Source organism: Camelus ferus, chromosome 34 (assembly GCF_009834535.1).
Source record: "Camelus ferus isolate YT-003-E chromosome 34, BCGSAC_Cfer_1.0, whole genome shotgun sequence".
Lineage (NCBI taxonomy): Eukaryota > Metazoa > Chordata > Mammalia > Artiodactyla > Camelidae > Camelus > Camelus ferus.
Window position 1 is genome coordinate 8,345,120 of NC_045729.1, and position 27,180 is coordinate 8,372,299.

Below are 27,180 nucleotides of genomic sequence, written 5' to 3' on the forward strand. Positions count from 1 at the left end.
AGAAGAATGAAGAAGTAAGTAGTTAAAGAACGATTAGCTCTCTACCCCCAACAGCTCCCTTAGCAATCCTGCTGGCAGGTCACGTAGGCAAAATAACATGTGACGAGAGAGTCAGCCAGTCAGCAGGCAATGGACAATGAGCAGAACTCAACCTCCTGCCTTGATGATTCGCTGAGATTTCCTCCCCGCTGCCATTTTTCCCTTTAAAAACGGTCATGGCTGAGCAGAATCTTTGAAGTTGGTTTTTAGACATGTCTGCCTTCTCCCTAGATTGCCGGCTTTTGTGATTAAAGGACCTTTCCTTTCTACTAACACTTGCCTTTCGAATTATTGGCTTTTGAGTGGTGAGTGGCCAAACCCAAGTTCGGTAACAGTGCATTTACAGGTTAGTGGTCAGGAATGGTCCATGGTGTTGCTGAAATCACACTGCTTTGTGTAATCATCTTCTCATCAGGTTGGTTCTTGGTTTCCAGGTGGTGAGCAAGTCTATTTAGGGAGGGTAGAAGACACACAAGAGGAAAGTGACAATGGCCACTGTCAAATTTATTGTGATTATTGCTCAATACTTTCTTTTGGGTAAAAGCTCCAGAAATACATATGTTGAAATTGAAACAAAGAGATTAGCATAGTTTCTAAGAATGAGAGACATGAACATTTTTATTCTATTATAGTATTTATTATGGTATATATTATAATGTGTTTACATGCTATTTCTCCACCTCATTTGTGGGCTGGCAAAGGGCCAAGATTCTATTTTGTAAATATTTTTACCTCTCATGTTTAGCATGTAGATAGCAGTCAAAAACACTTTTTTGACATTTCAAATTTATTTTTCATTTAAAATATTAAAGAAAAGCTTCAAAACATCTGAAACCATCACTCCATACCAATGACTTAATGTAGCTATTTTAAATTTTTCCATCTTGTTTTTAGTTCTTATTTATAACATGCATTTTTTTTTGTATGACTGGCATTTTTAGAGTTCATTTATTCATTCATGTATCATTCTTTCAGAAATAATTGATGATGCATCTGCAAGCTGTCAGGCACCAAGCTAGATGCTGGAAATAAAATATGTAGGTAAAAGAGTTCATTTCCTACCTTAGAGCTCATGATTAGTGGGGAAAACAAACAGTTATCAAATAATCTTAAAAATGTAAAATTATCACTTTGATAAGTGTTACATTGCTACGAATATATTGGAAGATTTTAACCAGTGAAGAAGTCAGAGACATTGAAAGAATGGTGACTGAGCTTAGATCTGGATGCCAAGAAGCAGTTACTCAGGAAAAAAAAAGAGCTTTTCAGGCGAGAGAAACATCATGATCAAAGACCTCATTGTGTGAAAAAGGATGGGAGTGTGAAGATGTGGGGCAAGAAGGAGACTTCAGTCTGGACACTTAAGTCTTTCTTCATAGAAAGAAGTCATTCTCCCACTAAATCTCTGATTAATGCTTCTTTTTCAGCTCTGATTAATTCCTCAAAAATAGATTTCTTAGGTTGGTGTTTTAGTTGATCCTCTAAATCACCTACCTTCTTCCACAAATTTCTTCTTTATCTTTTTCTTCCAGATTTTCATAGATTTTTCAACTGTATTTTTTTTTATCATGGATTTGGGTTTGGGGCCATTGTCTTCTTTCAACCTTATTCAACATATATTTTAACTATTTTGCCTTATTTTGCTTCCTCGAAACCTTTTCTTATCATATTCTTATCTCTGTTGAATTTTCCCCCTTGGGTCTGTATTCATGTTTAATACCTGCTACTGAAGTAAGGATTAATATTTATCCTGGATTCTTGGACTCTGAAGTAGATCAAATAATCTGAGCTATACATTTTAATGTTCCTCTCCTTCACTGTACATGTCACATACAAATATAAATTTAAGGTGTCTCTGTGGTGCAATGGATAGCACATTGGACTTCTAAATATAAATTTATTCTTTCAATTTATATAATTGTATAAAATTTTATAACTTAATTTTGTTATAGTCTTCTTTCCCTTTAAGGTGTAAGCTCTGTAAGGTAGTGTCCTTCCTTGTTTGTTTACTGTTATATATCATTTTGCCTGTTAGATTTTTGACACTCAATAATTGTTGAAGAAATAAATATTCAAGATACTGTCTTTTTCTTTGTAATTTTTTTTGAAGTCCATAATTTTCTCTCTTTATTTTTTAATGAGACAAGATCCCATCAAAATTTTCACATAGTAATCTAGCAGGTGGGTGGTTTTTCAAATTTCTGCTTATGTGTTTAATGAATCTTTTCTCAGGTCTACAGTTTGAGAATAGGTTAATACATATAAATTTCAGTCTCATTCCCAGATTCTAGCAAGCATTCATCTTATGCGACTTTGGTATATTTAGGAATTTCTTCTATCCTGAGGCTTGGTTTTCTGTATCTCTTTATCAAGGGCTCCATCTGGATTTTTTTTTTTTAAAGGAAGGAGATGTCCAGGCTGTATCACATATGTTTTGAATCAAAATCTCTGGAGTGGGTGTATGATTGTAGCTTCTTTTTAAAAAAAAAAAAAAATGCTCCACAGGTGATTCTAATGCCATTTTTTTCCTTTTAGCCTATTAAGAATAAAAACTACAATTTCTAGCATTTACTATACTAAAGCTGCCATCACTAGCAAATACAATATTCAAATATGTGTTCTCATTTACTCTATTTCTTGCTCTACTGGTGGGGCTGTGAAAGAAGTCTCTTTGTGCACCAAACAAATAAACTCATTAAAAAAAAAAAAAAAAAGCCATGCAGTAGCAAGACAGCTAGTAAATGATCTGGTGCAGACCTCACTTCTTCCAGACAGCAGACAAATGGAATGAAGTCACCTCTTTTAAATGGGCTTTGCTTTTTCAAGTTAATGTCAGTTTTTCTTAATCCATTTCCATGAGCCTGAAAGAAACTTAACACATCCTGTAATATGCTGTCTGACCATCTCAGCTTGCAAATTTTTGATTTGCTCTATTTCTTCAGCAGTATCTTAATGAGAGTTTGGAAGACAATGTATCAGGGGGTTGCTAGTCAAACACAACTTCAGCTTATACATTCATAAGGTTTGGAAAATATATGACTTAATATATGAATGACAGGTGTCATGATAGCATAACTCCTCCGTTATACTAGACTTTAGGCTTGAGTAACATGGTCCAAACTGGTTTTAAAAATGGCATTAGGCTTTTCTCCTTATTTAGGCTATTAATTTCTCTCTTCCTTTTTCACCTTTATCTAGTTACTAGTCACTGCTTTAATGAGTTACAATTACCTAAACAAATACTTTTTATTCTGTTACATATTAACTATGCCTTTCACTTTAAATTTGTATAGATCATATATTCTATTCTTAACCCCAGATGCACAGCCATAACACTCCCATTCTCGTTCCCATTTATAGTTTGTTTCATTGTCATAAATTCATAGGTGATTCATTGCTCCATTATTAGTAAGGAATGTGGAACATCATCAGTGAAAGGGCCAGGAACTGCTCAAAAATAACATCCTACTCAATTAATACAATGTTAGTTAAAAACCCAGCAGCAGAAGAAATTTTTCTTCTCCCCTTAAATATGTGTTTCATGGTCTGCTGTGGCATCACCATTTAACGGTTCTAAGTTTGCTTCATTCACGGCTTTTCCTTCAGGTTCTGATGCCTTGGTGTTTTTTCCTTCATATTTTTTCTTCATAGCAGAAATTAATACAACATATAAAATAAGTGCTGAGAATTTTAAGCATGTACTCAAGCCAAAAAAGGTATTTCTGTGAAAAGAGAAAAAATAAAAGAGGCAATTTTCATTTGGAATTGTGTGCAACACTGTATGTTTGCTCTCCAGGATGCAGAAGATCTTAAAAAAAAAAAAAAGATGTTTGAAATCTTGCATAAAAACATCGAAGAATATTGAGGTAACAATTTTAGTGATTCTTTTGATTGGAGCAGAAGGAATCTGTGATTATTTTTAAAGGAATATTAACCCATTAGAAACTAAGGGTAGTTAATTATCTGTGCTTTCCAAAAAATAAGGTATATTTGGAATGCTTAACTTTCTCAAAGACAGATTAGCTCACATGCAATGAGAACAGATGATAAAGGCAATGAACTGATGGTAAGACAATCAAATTGAATCCATTTAAGTTGAACCAGGAGCCAACGTTTATGTTACTGGCTTACAGTCCACAAGACCCTGCCGTGTGGTCCACTACAAGTTTTTAACAAAAATGCATAAAATTACCTGGCAGACGTGGTCTATTCCTGTAATCCTCCACTTTGGCTGAACATTAGAATCACCTAAGAGATTTTTTTTAAATCCCATAACCAGGCCACACCCCCTAATCAATTAAGTCAAAATCACTAAAGGTGGGACACAGAAATTAGTATTTTTTAAAGCTCCTCAGGTGATTCCAGTGAGCAGGAAAGATTGATGACCACTGACCTGCTAGGTTAGGAAGCGCTCGCCTCGTTAACTAAATGTTGACAAGCTTTAAGCAAAAGATACCATGAACACACTTAGCAGGTTTAACTGAAGGTGAATGGAATTCATTATATAACTTTGAGCTGTTTAAGCTTAAGTTTATTAAAATTGGAACAGGATGTTGTGCTGTACCAAATTTTACTAAAGAAATATTTTTAAAGTCTTCAGATATATTTGCCTCATGCGTGGGTTATGCCAAATAGTTATCACCAATGTTAAACTTCCCAAAATTTCCACTGCTACCAAGAAAAACCAATGTGGGTTTCTCCTTACGTGACTGCTACTGAGAGAAACTGAATTAGGTTTAGATTCAGGATTGATATTATAATATAGACTTTTACTCCTTGGATTAGGAATTGTTCATGTTATTTGTCTATGCTAGATAAAAGCAATGAATAATTATCTAGTTACCTCAAAGTATTAAATCCAAAAGAAATCATAAGGTGACTTTAAGTTTTTTCATATGTATTCATTGGCGAATCCCCTGATCTTTCTAAAAATTCCTCTTCAGACAATCTTTAGGCAATTACTTTGCAAACTACCTTAGACAATGAACACAACTAACCGAAAGAAACGGGATAAGGGCCATGACTGAGCCACAAAGTGTAACGAGTTCTAAAGAGGACAGTCATTTCCAGGTGGCAGGCATAGTGTGAACTTCAGGAAAGACGTATCGTTGGAATCACACAGGACAGAGTTTTTTTCAGACCGCCTTCTTTCACTTGCCAATGTGCATTTAAGATTCCATCTTGTCTTTTTGTAGCTGCATAGCTCATTTCCTTCTACTGTTGAATAATATTCCATTGTATGTATGTACCACAGTTTATTTATCTGTTCACCTGTTGAAGAACATCTTGGTTGCTTCCATTTTTTAGCAATTTATGAATAAAGCTGCTATTAAACACCCACATGCAGCTTTTAGGGTAAGTATAAGTTTCCAACTCATTTGAGTAAATACTCAGGAGCACAATGGCTTGACCATAAAGTAAGACTATGTTTAGCTTTGTAAGAAACTGTCAGATGGTTTTCCAAAGTGAATGAACAATTTTGCATTCCCACCAGCAATGAAAGAGAGTTCCTACTGTTCCACATCCTTGCCAGCATTTGGTATGGTTTACTCTTAGTTTTTAAGCACTCTTTATATATTTAGGACATTTGCCTTGCGTCTATGTCATGAGTTATAAATTCTTTTTGCAATTTATCTTTTGTCTTTGAACTTTTGGTGATACAGAGTTTTTAAAATATTTTATTTTATTTTTCCTATCATGGTTTGGGGGATTTAAGTCATACTTAGAAATACATTCCTTCTTCCTGGATAGTTAAAAGAATTGCTACCATGATTTCTTCTCATACTTGAAGTTTCACACTTTAAATTTGTATATTTGATTAATTTGCAGTTAGTTTTCATTTAAGGTTAAGGAATTACTACAACTATCTTTTCCTAGACAACCATCCAGTTATTTCCCTATGTACAGAAGAGTCTAGAAATATTTTTTCCCACTAAATTATGACCAGAGCCCCAGTTGATAATTTTCTGTCTTCCTAGAGAAGGCTGAGGCCACTGTATATAGTGTTTTTTTTTTTTTTTTTTTGGTTTTTTGTGTGTGTTTTTGTAGTTTTTGTTGTTGTTTAGTATTAGGAGAGTTTTTGGAAACAAAAACAACCTGAATAAAAATCCCAGATCTTTTTGATATTAACTGTGTAATTTTGAACAAGTTACTCATTCTCCTTGGCTCTTAGTTTCTTCATATTTAAGGGAAAAGGAGAAAAATATCATCTACAGTTTCTATTAAAATGAGATGCCAGATTGCCTGATATAGCACTGAATACAAAGTTTTTTAAATGTTGGCTATAATTATTAATGTTATACTGAAAATAACATCCTTCAGGAATTAACATAGTCAAAGGAAAAAATCAATTAATAAAATATATTTAAGACAACTTACCCATATAATTTGGAATTATATATCCTACAACTCCCTTGCTTCCCAAGATTGTTGATGGACCACTTCATGCATGCTCTATCAATCATAGCCCCGAAATATATAGGAGCTGGAATTCCTCCTGCAAAGAGTTAAAAAGATATCAATCCAAGGAAAATGTTTCAAAGGAAACCGGGTGGTGATATTGCAGATGGATACGTTTTAGAGTCCGTAGAAGTTAAAAATTTGGATGGACTCTTTCGTTGTTTTGGCCTAACTCTACTCAAGAATCAAGATTATTAGAACTCTAAAAGCTCAAATCACATTTAATAGCACAGACATCTTTTGTCTACCTTTACCATGCCAGCACACATAGGGAAGGAGGAAGATTATATGCCTGTTCATCTTAGAATACCAATTTAGCATAAGCCTGGTTGGTAAAAAGGAGAATGTTGTCAGCAAAACATAGAAGTCATGTTGGTTCCTATGTAATTTTTCTTAGGCAAGGACAGCTGGAATAGTGGGACTCAAGTTAGAACTTCACAGGGAAAGAAAAAAGCTCTCAGCTCAACTGTGCAAAGGCAGGAGATTTTTCAACTTGATCTTTAAGAAAATTAAAAGGTGAAGGCCAACAGTATGACTTCCTCCCCAGAGAAGACAGGCCCAGGTTCACAAAGTGTGGGGCTCCTAGTAGGCTGCCCTTTATTCTTGTGTCAGAGCTCCACTCCCGCAGTCTAGGTGTCACTGGAGCCCACAATCATGTGTGTTCTCTCCACTGACTGTGTTCATTCTTAACACCTCCTGAAGCTGCCTGGGCCGTCCAAGTTAGGCCTGAATCTTGTTTCTGTTGATATTCTGATCACCATGATGACCAAGTCTCCAGTGGTCTGTACCTAACCCAGTTTTTATCTGTAGTGTATGAGTTTGTAGAATTTGAGGCTTTTCAAGAACACATATATTGTCTTAACATGGAAGTACCCATCTGCTCTTATTGCTATTTTAATAAACTCTGAGGTTGACTCCTAGTTCTCAGCATTGGTAATTTGAGCAAAATTTTAGGAATATGCTATTAGAGATCCACAATTCAGTTGGTGGAACTGAAGTCATCATGATTTTACTTTGTTCTTTTTTTTTTCAGTTTAATGAATGATTTTCAAATTTTATATTGTTACTTAAAAGTGATAGTGATTCATATTTTACAATTTTGCCAACTCTATTTAATCTTAGTCTTAATTTTCTGAGAGTGAGAAATCTTAGAATGTCCAGGAACTAGTGTCTGAGACAAATATGTCTGAGGAATACTGGTGCTGAGAAACTGGATTAGGACCTCACAGGTTTCCGCAAATCAGAGCCATCCTTGGAAAAATGAAAAATGTATGCTAACAATTTATTTTCTATGTCTAATGATCAAACAATGAATTAAATGTTTTAGGTAACAAACTTGGTCTTAATCATTACTGAAATTTTAAAACTTCAAATGACCTGTTTTCCAAATATTTTTTCAGGATTTTTAATACACCTCCCACAATTTACACCTGTATTGTATTCAGACAATTGTTTGTGATTGGCCGTTTGGTACTCAGTCTGTATTTTTCCCGTGGAAGCAGTTAGGTTCCATTGGACATATACTGGACATATCAAAATAGGAGGCTCACAGTCAGGATGGCAATTCAGTCTTTGAGCTTTGAGGTGAAAATTTATATCTGGAATTCATCATCTACATATGTATCATACCTAGTGCTCGAATAGTTAGTGAATGGAAACCCACGGCAAGTGATTTCAGTTCAGGTTGAACATTTCTGAAATAAAATGAAGGCAAAGCAGCATTAAACATCTCTGAAAGACCAAACTGAGCTAAACATTAAGACATTTCTCAGTGTTGTTCTTCAGGGTCAAATGAAAACTTTTAGGTGAAGAGCTGACATTATTTAAAGTTATAATTTCAGTTGTTTTAGTAGGCAAACATCTGAATGACATTAATAATTATTAGTCCCTTCCTTATTCAGTGTGTTATGATCTCGACAGTTTTACAAACATTTTCACATTTGATCCTTAGGAAATTTTGAGATAGTTAGTAGAAACATGCTTTATTATATCTATGAAGAAACTGATTTCGTGTGATCTGTTCAGTTGACAGGAGCAGATATTATGTAGGTCTTGGTCTGAGCAGAACTCTTTTGACCACCTTATTTCTGCCACTGTTTTTAACAGAAGAGTTAACTATGATTCGTGAACCACATAATATAACCAGGAAGGTCAAAAAGGTTATCTGTATTCTAGCATCCGGTGTATTTAAATGTCATTTTAAAGACAGCGAGCACATTTGTAAGCTCTCTTAAAGATGGTCTTCCCTTTCGCATTCTGGGAGCACATCAAGCCAGGCTGTGGCGACAGCGGAATGAGGATCCTAAGACAGACCCTGCCTTTACCATTTACTGAGATGGAGAGTGACCTAAATCCTAGCTAATGAAGATCAAGTGTGCTTGCTTCCTCACCAGAAATTAGGAATGGAGGGCTTGGCTGAGAGTATGAGCACTGTGCTACAGAATTTGCTGGTAGGCCTTCCGCGTGTTTAAGATTTTGGATGCATGGTGACTGGCTGATTGCTTTCTGTGGGAGAGGTAGGTCCTTGACCTGGCAGGGCTGGAGGTTCAGATGCTCATGGTGATCTAGTTTGGTGACCCACCCCTTTCAACAGCTTACATAGGTGGCTGCATAAATGCCCCAGGAAAGTGCTCGCTAGTCTAACCACACTTCATAGAAGTGAAGTAGGGATGTTTATCACCCACATCCCAATCACAGCTTTAGGCTCAGTTACTCCATAACATGTGGATTTCTTCACTATGTGACTGTTCTCGCAGAGAAGGTGGCATTTGTTAAGAGGAAAGGGGCTCTCGTGATGAATCACCTTCTTCAACTCCTGTCCAATTTTTAAAGACTCACAGGATTGGTTGAGCCTTCAAATATTTAGGAGGGAAATGTCTGAAACTGCCATCTCTTTTAAAAAATGTGGGTTTTTTTTAATTATTTCAAACTTGCAGAAAAGTTGCAAGAATAGTACAAAGAATTACTTCCTCACTCCCTTCACTCATATTTCCAAACATTGTAATTTTATTACCTTTTCTATATTTTTACTCAGATTGATTTTTCTTCCTAATGCTTAAGACTTCTATTTTATGTATTTACTTGCTTATTTGTTGCTTTTGTCTCCTATACCCATACAGTCTTCCATCCCTCACCACCCCTCACCCAACTGGAAGCTAATGAAAGCAGAAACTTTATCATTTTTGTTCACAGTTCCATCCTTGGCGCCTAGAACTGTGCCTAACACATGACATGAATACATACTGAATACATAAATGCCATCACTTCTGCTTAGTCTAGTTTTAACAATAACCTTATGATGGAAGCATGGGAGCATCATTGACAGACTGAAATTTACATTTTTATTCTACAGTCTGGCTCACAGTTTTCTTTCAAAGAAAAAAAATCAAAGGCTGGTGGGAGATCAGCAAATGTTTCTGATAAATGATAATGTTGCTCTTAACAACTTTCTTAATAGGGAAAGCTATCATCAAGGTTGGAACAGTGATCTCTAAAACCCTCTTTCTTTCCATGAAAAAACTTTAAATTAAGAAGCCAAAACTTGTTGAGAAGCAAGTTAATCTGGAGTTTTGAGAAGACCTCCTGTAAGTTAATAGATCTGTAACTTGGCAAATACGGAAGGCTCCTCCTTTTGAGCAGACAATATTTTATATTAAGGTAGAGCAATATCTGTGGAATAAATTAGTATAAGTAATTTGACAAGATTCAGAGTCGTTGTGGAATTTACACAACTGTAGACTCAGTTTATGGGTTTATACTCATTTTAACAAAAGTTAATACATTTCTTTTCTTTCCCTTCCACATCATGCTGTTGGCTGACAATGAGCCTGTGGCTAACCCCCTAAGACTTCGAGGCATAATTCGATGTTAACCTAGGTCACCGTACTTACATATATATATTTTAAGACCTACATGCAAATCTTCATATATGCTTTCAGTTTTGGGTGACTGAATGATGAACTTCACCAACAGGGCTTGTATTATCTGTCCCCTTCCTAACCCTCTAATCTTACCTTGTGCCATCCCTCTCTCAGTCTGTATGTCCCAACCAACTGGCTTCTGTTCATTTCTCAGCCACATCAGCTCTTTCCTGCCTTGAGGCGTTGGCACCTAGTCCCTCTCCCTGTCAAGTTCTTCTCTGGGCTAATTTTAACTCACTTAATCTTTATTTGAGAAGTGCTGAGTCCTCATCCTCACAGCTCCACACTTCGATCCTATGTTCGTTTTCCCTTTAACTCCCTTTAATAACACTCTTTTTTTCCTTAGGAGTGCTAATGACAATGTGTAATTATGTGTTTATCTTTAAGCTTGTTTGTCTTATGTCAGTCTTTCCTGTTATAATCTATGAGAGCAGATATTTTATCTGTTTTATTTACCAGGGAGTATCTTCATCAAGCATGGTCTCAATATTTGCCTAATCAGTGAAGAAAGGAACTAATTCTGTTCATACATTTGTTTCTTTTCTCTATGAAGGTATTTGAGAGACTAGCTCAAAAGCCATTCTGAGAGTAGACTAAAGCTTTGGAATATCATGGACTGTTTATATTTCACAGTCTGGTTCCCAAATGTTTTCTTTCAACAAAATCAACAGGTGATTCACTCTGATAGGCCCTTCAGGATAGAAAGTATCTCAAAATTAAAAATTCTTTCAGAATCACAACAAGGATTCTTTCACATTGAAGCAGTTGTCAATCAGTCCGTGTCTTAAAATTCTTAATTAGAGGAGAAAGTGTGAAATCTAGATTTTGTAGTGGAAGAATCCAAGGCAAAATTATTATTAATTACAGCACTGAACTATCACAGTAATCCTAAGACAATACATTCTTAGAAAAATTAAACTGTAACAAAATATGAATTTGGGCTCCAAATATGTTATGAAAAAAATATGTACATTATTAGGTGTGTTTATAGTCTAATATACAGAAAATGCCTTAAAAACAGTCATACTCACTTAAAAATCAGCATGATAGTTGCGGTGCTTCCCAATGCCATGGAAAGAAAACCAAGGATTTGTATTACTATATAAATATAAAATTTTCTTGCACACTGATTCTCTCTCGGGCATTCGCCCAACTTCACCGAGTTATTTCCGCTCTGGAAACCATTTATTTCTGCACAACTACAGTTATGAAACACCTAAAAATAGTTTTTGAAATATTACAGAATATATTTGCAAAATGTGATTAGGTTATAAATACATTCCTTTATATTTAAATACATCTCACTCATTCAAGCTAAAATATTTACAGTTTATAAAGAAAACATTGTAAAAAAAATTGCTTAATAGTTGAAAGGCAAAATAGTTTCCTGGATTCCTTTCTGGACAAGAAAATGTAATTTACTATTAAATTCTCATTCTTCTCTAAATTAAAAATTGGGAAAGAACAGAAAGAATTCATGTCTGATACTCTGTATACAGTTTTCTCCTTAATACAAATTCTCTTAAATATTTCTCTACCATTCTCCTCTACTTTCTGTAACACACCTGCTTTACTCTCTTTTACAGTCTCTACAAAGTATCAGGGCCACTCCTTGGGTAGGGATTGCCTAGGGAATCCTGAAAATATAGTAGTTTTGGAAGGGCCAAACCTGGAACTAAAGCCACCACCAGAGGAGGGTAGAGTCTAAGGCAAAGGGACCAGGCAGGGATGCTAGAATTCTACTTTGGCCAGCAAATACAACATCCAGGAGCAGAACGACAGATTACAGCATAAATGGTGCCATCATCAGAGAGATCTAACACAACAGACTACCCCCCAAAGGTAAAAGCACAGACAGAGAACGTTTAGGAGCAAACAATTTTAGAGATTTAATTTGGCAGGCAGTTTATGTAGATAGGTGGCCTTAACAAATTCTGTTCTGAGTCTAGGCTAAACGAAGGTTTAAGGGAAGTCTGACCCTATTAATGCTAAAGATTAATTACTGAAGGAGGAAGTGAGGAAGAATTTGAATCCACACTAATCTGATGACCAAGCTTTACTTTCTCAGTAGAAATAATACAGAGGACTTTATGTAGCATTGGCCAATAAAACCAAATTTAGATACAAAGAACATTATTTTGAGTAATTAAAAAGGGATGATTGATTACTAAGAATTTGGCAAAAGAACTCCCCAGTAGCCTCCAAATGATACAGTGATTGTCAATATTAAGATAGTGTCTCCATAGTGGACAGATTTCTCTTTAGGCTTCTAACATCATGTCTCTTCCAGCCCTTCTCTTATGGGCAAAGTGGGACCATGGATTAAATGGACCATTCTCAGTGAAAGGCACTATAGCCATGAATATGAGATGCAGGTTTTTAAGTACAGTCCTTGGGCCACATTTGTGTAAATTTATGACTCAGCTTTAAAGAATCTAGGTGCTTTATGCTTCAAAATTCTCGATGTCCTTCATTAATACAATGACTATAGGAAAGACAAAGATGGAAAATGTTTGAAAATCAAAGACAGAGGATGTGGTAGAGAACAATGATCAAAGCTGATAATATTGCTAATACTGGTGATGGGAAAATGGTCCAGGAAATGGCTCCCCAATTTTGTGAGATATTCAGTGGATTGGAAGTGAAGTAGAGAATACCCTTCTGATGCCCAGCTGTTGGAAGTTGCTCAGGGGATTGAGGAGAACCCATAATCTGCATGGAAGCGGATATTTTGAGTCAAGAAGGGAACAGCACTTCTGTGGGAGACGTTAGCAATAGGTAAGCAGAATAACTAAGTTATCCTGGGTAGGGGAAGTGCCAGCTTTGAAAAAAATCAAAATTGGAAGCCAAAAATTGGACAGTCAAGTGAGTATGAAGCACTGGTTAATTTCTTGGAAATTCAAAAGAGTATTGAGCCTAGAGATGAACTCATCAGAATCTATACGCAAGGTTGCATGTAGATGGTTGTCCTGGAAAAGCACCTAGAGTTGACAAGGGGTTGGCTCAGGACTTTCCTACAGCTCCTGAAGGGTAAAGTACCTCCAGCTTAGTGGAAATCATATCCTTTAGTCAAATTAAGTGCTTCCTAGAGACCCTAAATGCTTTTAAATTTCAAAAGGTCATATTCTTATAAACTCAAGGGGAAAAGGTAATCTCAAATAAGAATTCAAGCAACAAAAAAACCCCTTTGTGTTCCAAGCAGGATTCTACATGAGGCTTTGTTTACACATCACAGCCATCACAATGACAGACAATAATGGAAATCTTTTTTCTGTATTTTTACTGGAGAACTTCGTTGTAGAAAGATTTGATAAGTAATAATCAAGTTAAAGTAAGTTAAATCAAATCTGCAATTTTCATTAAGGAGAAGAAAGTAAAAATTAATACTCACAATAGACTTTTTACTGCCACTTGAAGATTTGCATCCTGCTAAACAAGGTGACATGTAAGTTATTCCATTGTCCCCACAGACTGGTTCCCATTGACTTTCATCACAACTGCAGTCTGAGTTGCAATAAGAAAGTGGTACATTTATATGAGATGCCACTGGATTAATTCTGGAAATATATGATGGACATATATCAAAAAGAGAGAGGATGAGAGAGGAGAAGAAGGAGGAAGAGGAGGAGAGAGGAGAGGGAAAGAGAGGAGAAAGAAGGGAAAAGGTTATCCTTAAATTAGATGGAAAATTTTGGTGGGCTATGACACCAAGATGGCAAAATTTATTTTTAGTGCTTATTAACTTTTTTACCCTTCATCTTTACCCAGACATAATTTATTACCTAGAAAAAATAAAATATAAAAAGAGAAACACAAGAGGTCTTTGTGATTCTATCAAAAAATTACTCAAAGTCACTACATTTTTCTGAGATTTAGTTTCTCTTCAGTAGGGTCAGGGCATTAGAGTAAGGTTCCTCCCAGCTCACTGTAAAGTCCCATAAATATGTGAATGTTATTTAACTAGTTTGATTCTAAAAATCTATATTTTAATTACACAAGAACTCAACATAGTCAAAACAGAATCCCTAAGGATTAATTTTTAAAAATCAAGAATAGAATCAGCTGAGAAGGACTAGAAAAACTCCATATACTTTTAAAATAAAACTACAACATATTTTGTGATTATTTACTGTAAAACATGGTTGTGTTTATAAACTGTAATCTTATAACATGGCTAAAATTACAAAATGGATTATTTGCATAATTAATTTTCTGCTTATAGATTTTTAAAATTATGTTTCTGTTTTGTGGTAGAAATCTTGATAAATTATCATTGAATGAGAAAGTATTTTTCCTGAAAAAAAAAAGCAGGTTCAGAAAGTCCATAATCAAGAATTTTACTAAAAGCATTTAATACCTATTCCTGCTTGGGGGCATAAGATGGGGAATGATTTAGCCTCCAAAAATAGGGTGACGTTTAGGTAAGTGAATGTGTAGAGATTTAACAAGTTCAAACTGACACCTCAGAGGGTCCAGAGTTTAATGCTCAAACCCAGCAACAAGCAGCACTGAGAAGCATGCTGACTCAACTATGATCCAAGGATCTTTGCTTGTGGCCGGAACATGAACCTTCTTAAGCTTACGTTGTTGGCTATATTCAGGAGATAAGAAATCTGCACAGAAACCTTCCCCTGACTTGGCGTAGAGGCTGTTGTGCTAGGAATACTGCACATTACATAATCATAATAAAAAGTAAACGTTTTCCAGGTCCAATATGCAATTACATATAGGATATTCATCAATTCTACTGCTAGTGAAAACAATACCCAAAGAAACAATATTAGCTTTCAGAAAAGGAGAATTCAGTACAATGTGATGGTTTTCTTATAAAGATAGTTGTTAAACATCAAAGGTAAATGTTGATAAAGATTGTCCAGTCACTTTTGGAGAATGTCATTTATGTTTCTCTGACGATGGATCCGAGATTCTAACAGTTAAGACTAAGAGTCCTGGAGTCAAAACCTACAAATTCGAGTCAGAGTCTTAACGTTGTTACCCACATAACCTGTGTATCTGTCTAAGCTTCGCTTTTCTTCATCTATAAAATGGACAAAAAAGTACCCATCACTCATTGTAAGCACTCCATAAACGATAACTATCACCATTATAACCAATATAGGTTTTCTTTAAGGAAGGAGGGAAAAAAGAACTTTTTGAGATCCTAAGAAATGGATGTTTTAAAAATTTATCAATTGAAATTTGTCTAAATTAAAAGTTTAGTTAAAACTGCTACCTGTCTTGTTTTCCTTACATTCTTTTTACACTGGATAGTTTATATATTGTGTAATTGATATACTGATATATACACACCCATCATAAGTCAAGGTTAGGCCGGCAACTGATTTGTTTTCACAGATTAGTGCAAAATTTAATAGATGAAATATGAAGGCCAATGCATGGGTGAAAAATGACAATTTGGCAATTCCAACCAAGGTAAGTTTGAATCTTTTAATGATATATCCTCCTGTAAACATTCCAGTTGCCAAAGTTGGTATGGAAATGGATCCTAGAAATTAAAAAGCAGAAAAGATGTAATTATATAAAGATGGTTATTCTGAATGTCTTTACATATGAAATACAGTGTATATCAACCAAATTCATCAGATCTTATTACTTCTTAACTAGAAGGCTGGCAGGCCAGGGTGGAGGTAAAGGATCACTGTACCATGTAGGAGAGAAACAAATAATTTCTTCTTGCCAGTGCTAAAGGTTTGGTTTCCTCAATAGCAAAGGCCAAGAATATTTGGCCAAGAACATCTGTAAGTGTAAACATATAGTTTCTATAATGTGCTTTTTGTCCCACCCCCTGGAAAACAACAACAAAATATCACTTTCCTGCCTATGAAACTTTTATTGTACCATCTAAAATCTTTTATATCTCCTTAAAATGAAGAGTTCCTATCCTTAAGAACTTACTATAAATTTGCCCAGTACTTTAGAATTGAATATTTAATGTCTCTTCTTTATTCATCTAAACACACATATGCCCTGAAATGATAAATAGGCCAGTACATGGTATTAAAAATAATTGATTCCACTTATAGTTTTTCCATTTCATTGTCCTGCAAGATTTATTAAACATGAAGTACCCTTAAACAAAAAAAAGTTAGGCTGAGAATCTTACTAGGGATTAAACTTAAGTTTAGTTTTAACTTTTATCTCAAGTTCAAGAAGAGCATCATACAGAATTATTATTTTCTTGTTTACTTACGACTTATTCATATACCACTAATAAATTCAGCTTAATTTATCAAATGTTGAGTTTCCACAGTCTGCTGGTTACTGTACTGTATATTTTACTGCTCTTAAGAATCTTATACTGGATGTAGGGAAAGAATGATATAAGAAAACCTTTCCTTCATAAACAAGCTTCAATGTGTCACTAGAAATAGACAGTGTAGCAAAAAAAAAAAAAAAACTCTCTTAAATAAGATACTTGTTTTGAATTATCTAGATATCAGTGATGTGTTTAAATTGATTTTTCTTTGGAGAACACTACTGACTTATTTCTTGTATGTAGCTAGGTTCTGATTCAAAGTCCATGAATTATGGAATAATAATAATTACATTACGAAAGAATTTGTCTCAGAATCTCAGCCCTAGAGTGTAAGATCCAGTTATCCAGATACCATGTCTAAATATTCCATTCACATGTGACTTTTCCTTTAAGGACTTATCTCTTCAAAAATAACACGAAAGGCAACTTCAAATGCAGAACAATGCTGCTATCACAACACCGATAGATTTGACAAAATTTGAAAAAGAATAAATGGAAATTATATTTACTAAAATATGAAATTTCCTGCATACCACAGTGTCACTTGGAACTCAATTACTCGGTAGCATATCATTTATCAAGCAAACATAAACAAGGGGTCTTACCAAACAAAATGTTAGCCTCAGAAGCTGACTGACCATACTGTTGTTCTACATATTTGAAGACATAAGTAAAACTGCCAATATGGCTGCTGATTTGTAGAAGTGTCATAAACAATGTTATAACATACAAGGGATTGGTAAGGATGCTTTTCAAGGACTGGAAAAAACCTATAAAAGTAGAGATGAAAATATTATAATGCAGGTTAAATGTATATTAATAGCTTAATCCTATAAATGTAAGTTATATAAGATTCAAAGTTACATAAATACATAGCATAGAAAGTCAGCATACTTTGCAGTCCTACTGTCAACAATTTGTTCTTGTTTAGTTAGTTCATCTTACTCCAAAATAAGATCAAATATTTACTTGCTTAGCAATTTGCTTTGTTCACATCATATTTAATTATTCTTCGCAGTCTACCATACAATTGCATACTTCATGAGTTCATTTAGTCATTCACTTAACAAATGTTTGGTTTTCATTTGGGTACCATGTAATATGCTAGGCACTCAAGAAACAAAAGTGAATGAAATGCAGTGTTTCTTATTTATTAGCACTTAATAATATAATTGTTATATTAATGATGTAATTGTTATGTAGAAATTTATCTTAAAGATAGTATAATCCAACGCACCCAGAAATAAGACTAAGGCTCAAAAATCACAAAGCTCAATTTAGTACCAGGACTCAGATCTCTTGTTTCCTGGGATATGGCTTTTCTACCATAAAATACTGTGTCAGTAAATCTGGTAGTATTATCAATCACCTTTCTTAAGGTATTATTCTGTCTCAAGTGACCTTATGACAATAACAGGGCAAAAACCTATGCCTACAAACAGATGTGTAACGAGTTCTTAATCTCCATACCTACCAAGAATTATGGGATCTGGGTCTCTGATCATCAGGTTAACCAGCTGCAATGGGAATTAAAAGTGGAAGGAACTACTCAGAAAAACAGTGGGAAGAGTCAGAGTCTAGCAAGACAGAACCAGATATGGTTATTGAGGGATCGATGGCATGGACATCTCTGAAAGATCTTGTGCTGTAGATCTCTAAACGTTTCCGTTAGATGTGGTCAGAATGAAACCTTTCCAATGGTAACTAAGAAATAGTTTAATTTGCTTATAATAATAAGAACAAAGATTAGGGCAAAGGGCATGGAAGAATAAAAAGATGTAAGGAAATGTATAGCAGGAATAAATAGTATTTAAAGTTGTTAGGCCAAAATGCTAAACTCCTCTCCATGGGACTCCTCAGTTAGGAAGGACCATTAACTTGTGAGGCACTGTAAGTGAGTTGTGACATTTGATAAAAAAGTAAAATAAAATAAGGCAGATAGGCTCACCAAATCATTAAATTTTTGAGGTGGATGAAAACTTGGATGGCATCTGGTCTGAACTTCTACACAATCATGATCCACTCTATACCCTTGATAATTCAATCAATAAGCAATTCAACTGACAGTAAGCTGACTATCTCCAAAAGGCATTGCTCCATTTTTAGACAATTATTCTTTTTTACAAATTGTTTTTGCAGTGAACTGAAATCTTTCTTTTTTTCTAACCAATTAATTTTATTTCTATTCAAATTTGATTTTTTTTCTGACTAAATGTTCTTAGTTACTTCGTCTATTACCAACAGCACACAATTAAGGACCTCTTTACTGTCTTAGTTCGGTCACTATCTTACAAACACAGTTGATGACATACATGATGTTTACAATTGCCCTGTTTTTGCTTCTTCATTATCCTCTCCATTTGTTTTGGGCTCACAGTCAATCCAATCCTTTGGGTTTAGATAAACCACTATTTTTTTTATGGATTTAATTTGCTACAGGGGAAACAACAAAGACCAAATGAAAATTTATTGGAATGTTACTTTTAGTGTGTATGTTAAATTTCAAAGACTTCTAACTCGGTGATTTGCTGGTAAACGTTTAACAATTGATTCTTGGGAAAAGCAAGGCCTGACCTGAGTATTTTCCAATTTCCACGGTAATAAATGGGGGTAACTTCTCCCACCATGGCCAAATTCAGGCTACCAATGCAGCTGAAAAATTAAGTCCTCTCTCATGAGCCAATACAAGGCACACCATTGCTTTTGGATTAGAGTAGTAGAGAGAAGAAAGTAACAATAAAGTTGTGAGTGGAAGAACTGATGAGAGGGAGCACTTGGGTACAGTTGAGAATCTCTAATGTCACTTCAACTTGAAAAGGTTGCCAAGGGTTCTGGTGATGCTCTGCTTTGACTTTTACTATTCCACCATTTCTATGCAATCTGAAAACTGTGCTGTTAGCATCTCATTGTTTCAGCTATCTTGCTCTGATTGCTGTTGAATCATTCCCCAGATTCCTTGCTCCTAAATTGTTCTCTATTAGCCCTCAGGGCTTATGTTTAAAAGGAAAGGCACCATCAAATGGTAGAGGATTCTTATTCACATGATGGACTCCAATACTCTTAACTACTGCTGTTGCTTCTACTTCATTTTTGAATGTGTAGGTAAGCATATTTTTCCCTATATAATTACTTATATAATTAATAATAATTTATATAATTATATAAGAAAATAATCTTACTCTATCCAGAGAGAAATCTCCCCTGATTTCCCTCTCCATACTCCATCTTTCCATGTAAGAACAGTTAAATTGCCCAATTTATAGGCACTCGTAGTTCCTTATATAGGCACCATATTGCAATCATCTATATATTTCTTGGTACAATCCCATTAGATTTTAAATATTTGGAAAACAGAGACAATATTCTATTGCCAGGGCATAGTATGGTTCCTGGTAATACTTGAGAAGGGGAGAAAGGAAGGAAGGAAGAAAGGAAGGGAGGAAGGAAAGAAGGAAGAAATAATACAATCCTTTTAACCCTCGTAGTTTACACTATATAATCTGGAAATGAACACGTACTCTTTGATTTACAAATAACAGATATTGTTAGCCTTTGATTAGTTTCTCCCTGCCAAACACCATAAACCTAATCCTCTTCTCTTCAGAGAGTTGATGTCTGTTCAGAAAATATTTATGAATTTTATTAGGAATCTTAGAGTAATTCAGCCAAACTTGGTGCAGAAGAATGCTAACTTCAGACGTTTGGAAGACGACATTATTTTGGAATATTCACTTCTGCCTTTCACTAGGATTAATAATCCCAAATGGACAACAAACATGAAATACTTACCATTTATACTTTCGGTAAACTTTTGCCCACGCTTGGTCAAATTAGCCTTTTGACTCTTTTCCTCATTTTGCACAGGCGAAGATACTGAAGCTTTTCTTTCTTTCTGCGGTTTATATGGATTTTTGGGCAAGAAAAAGAATGGTATGGAAGAAATAATGGCTATTAGTCCACCCATCAGGAAACCAAGCCACCAAGCACCGACCCAACGAGAGTCCTTAGGAGTTATTCTGACAGTGCCTAGAAAAAAGAATTAGAAGAAGCCAGTCAAAAAAAATTTTTTTTAATTCTAACTTTAATTTTTGTTTCTGTTTATTATGCTATTTTATTCAGGATGAAGATAAACCACATTTCAGGATATTTTTCACCCAGAGTTCCCTGGTTATATTTATTTGAAAAGGATTCTAAGGACACCATAGAATCTGAAATTGACTTGGTTTAGAAAATGGTACAATACACAGAACACTTAGATTTAAAAAGTTAAGACAACCATTATTCACACTAATAAAATGATGTAGTGGTAAATATCTCCAAGGTCAGTTGTATTTTTTTTTACCGTATTCCTATATTTGTGTTGATGTGGGCTGAATACCCTGGAAGTGCTGAAATGCAAGAATTTCTGGGCAACAATGGCAATAAGTGCTGTCTTCCGTAGATGAAGAAAGTAAACTGTATTTCATCAAATCTGAGACACTGTTTTCTTTTTTCCACCCTTTTTCATCTTTGAAATAAGAAAAAGTCTAACATTCAATAACGTCTTACAATTGCTGTTATCCAGGAATCAGTCATGACATTGTTGTCATTGCCGGAGCCTGTATGAACTTGGTGGCTTTTCTGGCAACATGACTGGGGCAGCTGCCATTATTGAAACTTGAAGCCTGCAAACTGTTTGAGGACCAACATTGGTAAAGCACGAATCCTCATTATTGTCTGAAAACTTCTCTTGGGACCATCCCCCAAGGTCAAGAAAGCACCAGCGATGAAATTTACAGTCATTTGCAAGAAATTCTCAGAGCTAAGAGTGGGGCTTCTTCCCCTCAGAATCTGCATTTCCAGTTCTTTGACAGCACAGAGGATGATATTGGTGAAAACATGCCCAGAGTGACAATCTGAGTTTAAAAGTGACCTGGAAGAGTTAGACTCTAAATTTTAGGGATAATTTAATCATTTTATTTCAATAATATTTTTCTTTACCGCTGCATGAGTGATTCATTAATGATACATCCAAACAAGTATAAAAGCCATTTCAGTAAGTAGAAAGTAAACATTCTAATGAGAAGGCAACACACACACACAGCATAGCTGTTTGAAGCACAGTAATGGTGCTGTTACTCTGTGATCTATAGGAAAACTCATTAACACGAGAAAACATTGGCTTGCTATATAGAAATAAATTGTTCATCTTGTTTATTGAAGTGGTTTTCAAGTATGCACAGATCTGAGTTTAAAACTGATTTACATGGTTGTATTTTTCCATAATTGGCAACTCAGACAGACTTCCGAAATCATTGGTAAAATCAGTGGCTCCATCTACTTGCTAATGGTTTATTCATCATCTTCAGAAATGCCTCTTTGGTTACATTTTTTTTTTCATGTTCTATCACTGGTCTACATGTAGGAACTAGAGGTCATAACCTGGCTAGACATGGTCTGCCAAAGTGTTTTCCTTGGCTCATACACTATCTTAAAAATTGGGAAATTCTACATGAAAATCTGGATTTCTGGATTTTTTTGAAAACCAGTCAGAAGATTTTGTCATTGCTGGATCTAAATTTTTGCATGAAAAGACTAGGTTAAGGCTGAGCAGTACATGCACCTTCAGGGGTGTGCAGAGGGTAACTCACCACCACTAATTTTTCCCAGTTTAACCACCACCTGGGACACTCTTTACTCATTTATGTGATCTTGTTGGTCCTCTAGGCATTGGAGTATTGCCAAAGTATACTTCGTATTTTTTTACATGATAACCACAACTGAATAAGAGAGGATGTAATAAGGTTTAGACATTTAGCAGTAGAAATGGAATCACCATGGATCTAAAATGCTGTGAGTAGTGATTGCTGACTATAGAAAAGAGATTACAAAACTCATTCTAAAGATTTTAATAATTTATTTCTGGGTTCTTAGTGATAAAAAAAACAACGATGAACCTGTAAGTGAATGAATAGAAACATATGGCACATGAATTCACTCTAATTCACACGTCCAAAATAGAGGACGTAAAACATTGTATCAGGTACATGTCTCAGCTTTATATTATAAAATACTTACTAGTTTCTGGTTATTTGTTGGCTTAGTATGATGTCTACTCTGTGTAAGTTTGGGTGAAATAGAGATTCAGATTTCTTTATTCACAAACACTAATTATTTATGATACATTAAGACAGATACTATACTGTTACGTTCTAAAAGACGTGGCAGGTCAGTGCACAAATATTTATGGCTCGTTGTGATAAGCACCACAATAAAAGTATGCACTTGGTGATTACTACATGCACTTAACTTGGGGCCAGTGGAGGGTGGTGAAGTAGGCTTCTCTGAAGAGGAGATACATTTTGGAAGAGACTTGAAGAGGTATGCAAATAGAGAAGGCAAAGAAGGTTTTCTAAGGGGAAATGCAAGGAAGTGACATTCGAGAGAACATTGAGGGAACTGCAGTTAGTTTGCAGTTACTTTGGATGAAGTCATCTTCAGCAAGTTTGTTCAGTTTTCTTATTTTGCACTTTGTTGTCAAAGCTTGATGTAGAATAGGAGCTGAATTTTATTTTTATTCTGGCTATGAGCAGATTTATTTCCTATTTGTAAGTTTTCACAAATAGTCAGCAAAGGACTACTGAAAGAGTGAATTCAATTAATTGTCATGTATTTGGAAAGTATTATCATGTTACCTTGTTCTGATTGTACTTACTCAGATCTACGTATCCAATATCCACATACATTTTAGAAAAAATAGATCCCACTGTAAAGCCAATGATTGGGCCAATCATTGCTATTGCATGCAAATTTCCTAAAAATATTATAAAACATTCTTATTAGATGCCAAGAATACAAGGTTCTTATTCAATGTTTTTTTAATTGAAGTATAGTTGATTTACAATGTTGTGTTAGTTTCTGGTGTATAGCATAGTGATTCAGTGATACATATATATATTCTTCTTCATATTCCTTTTCATTATAGGTTGTTACAAGCTATTGAATATAGTTCCCTGTGTTGTTTACCTATCAATATGTTTTTTAAAGTAAACTTACACAGACATTTCTCCAAATAATTTTTTTAATAAGTAAAAGAACAAGTTTGGGAACAATATTATTTAAAGGTAAACTCAGGGAGAGTAACCATAAAATCTAATATTTTCTGTGCATTACCTAAATAAAAAGAAGAATGTCCTTCTGGAGCAAAATCATCGATGTAAGAAATCCCCAAAGGTGTTATGGGAGTTTCCCCAATTCCACGAAGCATATTACCCATTAGGACATATATCCACATATATGACCCAGATTCCTTTTCCCAACCTATGTAGACAAGAGAGTGTTTTATTTAAAACATTGATTTTAACATTCCTGTTTAAAATTCAACTAATTTAACCCTTTAATTGTTCCATTTAAGAATTTTTTTTGCTTTTTTCTAATTATAAGAATGATTTATAGTCACATTACAAAATCTGACATTACCAAAAAGCACAAAGAAAACAAGTAAAAATTATCTGTAATCCCACCACACACAGAGAGCCACTTCTAATACTTGTATATATCTTTCACATTTTTGTGAATATAAAAATATGCATAATATTCTTTACTTACTTATATCAGGATTTTAATGACTGCACAATAGTGTGCTGAATGCAAGTCTCATCATTTATTTAATCAATCTCTTTCTTTGTACTGACAAAAAGTTTCTAATTTTCATTCTATGCCACGGATGCTACGGCTATAACCGGAAATAAATCCTTTTGCACATTCCTGACTATTTACTTCAGATAAAACAATGAAAGTAGAATTGCTGATTTAAGCAGATACGCATATTTTTGTTCTTTACCATAGTGAAAATTAACCTCCAAAAAGAGAAATTTATACATTCCCCATAATACATAAAAGTCTTTTTTCTCTACCTCATTTCTTTTTATTTTGAATCTTTTCTTATCTTATAGATAGAAAAATTAGTGTTATAATTTATTTAAATGTACAATTTGCACTATAATAGGTAAAAAATCTTTAATTGGTGTAATAATTTGCATTTTTCATAAAGTTACATTTTTAACATATTTATGTCACTTCCTCTTTATTTTTATTGCATATATCCTTTGCCAATTTCCTATCAAAATAGTCCTCATTTCTTATTACTTCTAAAAGCTCTTTATATATGATATGTTAATACTTTTCCTATTTATATTCTTTTATTTATATTTATTTATATATAATATATATATAAACATTTTTCCTTTTTTAAATCAATTTTGCTACTAGGTATCACAATCATTTTTTACACATGTAATTCAATTGTTAAATTTTAGAATGTTTATTAGTGACATTATTATTCATTAGTATCAGTTCAGTTCTTACCTTTGCCAACTATCTCTGGTGATGTTCTATTGAGTAACAAATTTTGATTAATCGAGCAGATTGATAAGTTTGATGTTGAATTCTCTGATGGATTAGTAGAGATGTCTTTAGAATATCTGTAACTGTAAGAAAATTACTATATTTAAAATTTTGTTTATCTACTGAATATTTTCACCTTTCCCAAAAATACAGCGGAATTTTCCCCTTTGTTTGCACCATTCTCTTCTTCAAATTATCAGGATCCTCTCTAACAGTTTTCAAGCCTGTATTTTAGGAGATGTGATGGGTAAAAGTGAAATAGGAGTGTTGTAAGAAATATCATGCAATAGTCCCCAGGCAAGGTGGCTTATCGTGTTGCTCTCATCCTAGGAGTGCTTATATTCCAATCAAGGTATGAAATACCTTGGTTTAATGCTTTAAAAAAAAAACAACAGGTAACTGTATTTATCCATTCCCTTTGAATTATCTTCAAAGATGGTCACAATCTAAACTTTCTGACAAATTTTACAATGTTTAATAAACTTTAGAGCAGTGTTTTCAAAATCAATCTATAATTATCCTGATTCATCTGCATTTTTCATCAATAACTTGTCTGATTTTCTTTCATGGATACACACACACCCACACACATACACTGTCATATGCCTGGCTCTTCAAAACTTGGTTTAAAAAATTCTAATCCATTTCAATTTTATGAAGGACTTAATAGGAACAACAGAGATGGAGCTAGAATAGAGATAAATGCTGATATCCAAAAATGCACGGATAGACTCAGAGGTATTATGCTTAGTAAGTCAGGCAGAGAAAGACAAATATTGTATGTTTTCACTTATATGTGAAATCTGAAAAAAAAAAAAAAAGAAGAAAAACGAATATAACAAAATCGAAACAGACAGACAGAAGACTTGTGGCGGTTACCAGTGGAAGAGCGGTGGGGGAAGGGGAGAGATAAGGGAAAGGCATTAAAGGGTACAGACTATTAGGTATAAAACAAATAAGACACATAAAAATAAAGAATCACTATGCTGTACACTTGATGCTAATATAATATTTTAAGTCAATTATACTTCAATAAAAGAATGCTGAGGAGCTACCCATGAGGTGGTTGATTACACAGATCTTCAGTATAAGAAAAATTCACTGTGTATAGTGATAGCTGCATTTAATGCATGTACTCCATACAAATCATGCAGAATGAAAAGTGGAGAAGATTGAGGAGGGAGTCTAGGCAATACTGACCTTATTGGTGCGTCAGCCACAGAAGAAATGGATGGGCATGATGAAGAAGCCAAAAGGAGGAAATACATGGAGAGAATAATACAATGAAAATAGGAAGGATCAGTACTAGGAAGAAGATGAGGGTCAAATATAATAATTAACATGGTAACCAAAAGGCATGGCTGTTGGTGTTGGCAATGAGTAAGTAATTGGTATCTTCAGCAGAAACTGCTCACTGGCCCTCAATATCCATTCTTCTCTCCTTCCATAGTAACAGAAGGTGGGATTTTTAGCTGGGAAGTGGATACCTAAAATAAAGTCTATTTTCCCCAATGTCTTTATATCTGGATGTGAGGTGTAACAAATTTCCAGCTAATGTGAAGTTGGTAGAAGTGTTATGTTTCTGAAAATATGCCTCAGCCTGTGTGCATTCTGTTTTCTCTTCTTTTTTTCCTCCCCTTCTTCTATCCTATGGCAAGGAACAACATTGCCACCATTCGGACCATGAAGTCAAAGCCATGCAAGGCAGAGCAATATGATAAAAAGGACCACACCATTCCTGGGCTGGCTACATTAACTCTTTATGTAAAAAAACAAGCTTCTATCTTACTTAAGCCATCACTATTTTTGGTTTTCTGCCATTAGGATCTGATTCTAATTATAACTACACAGTGACTTAAGAAGAAGTCTCAATGGAAACAGCACTGGGAAAAATCATATTACAGTGGGCTGAGTGGTGAAGTCTTACTGAATATCATCAAAGTCTTGTAGGCAAAGACACAGAATACATATTATAACTAAAAAGTCTCAAAATGCTTATTTATAGCCTATGAAACTACACCTTATTTATTGCTATTCATATTTCAATATCAGTGAGCATCCCATTAGGTAAAGCAATTATACATAGAAATATACTCAATT

At 34.5% G+C, this 27,180-nt stretch overlaps 1 protein-coding gene across 1 annotated transcript in view; it reads right to left on the reverse strand.

The window, feature by feature from the left end:
- Positions 1-808: 808 nt before the first annotated feature.
- The window catches only part of LOC102510618 (solute carrier organic anion transporter family member 1B1), a 59,061-nt gene continuing 32,689 nt past the window's right edge, over positions 809-27,180 (reverse strand). The window contains exons 5-15 of the mRNA XM_006184525.3: positions 25,042-25,163; positions 23,848-23,994; positions 23,390-23,488; positions 20,485-20,721; positions 17,301-17,465; positions 15,729-15,924; positions 13,810-13,975; positions 11,450-11,634; positions 8,128-8,192; positions 6,418-6,535; positions 809-3,761 (exon numbers count right to left, since the gene is read on the reverse strand). Of these exons, the coding sequence (XP_006184587.2) occupies positions 3,566-3,761; positions 6,418-6,535; positions 8,128-8,192; positions 11,450-11,634; positions 13,810-13,975; positions 15,729-15,924; positions 17,301-17,465; positions 20,485-20,721; positions 23,390-23,488; positions 23,848-23,994; positions 25,042-25,163 (1,696 nt within the window). The 3' untranslated portion in view covers positions 809-3,565. The remainder of the gene's footprint in view (positions 3,762-6,417; positions 6,536-8,127; positions 8,193-11,449; positions 11,635-13,809; positions 13,976-15,728; positions 15,925-17,300; positions 17,466-20,484; positions 20,722-23,389; positions 23,489-23,847; positions 23,995-25,041; positions 25,164-27,180) is intronic.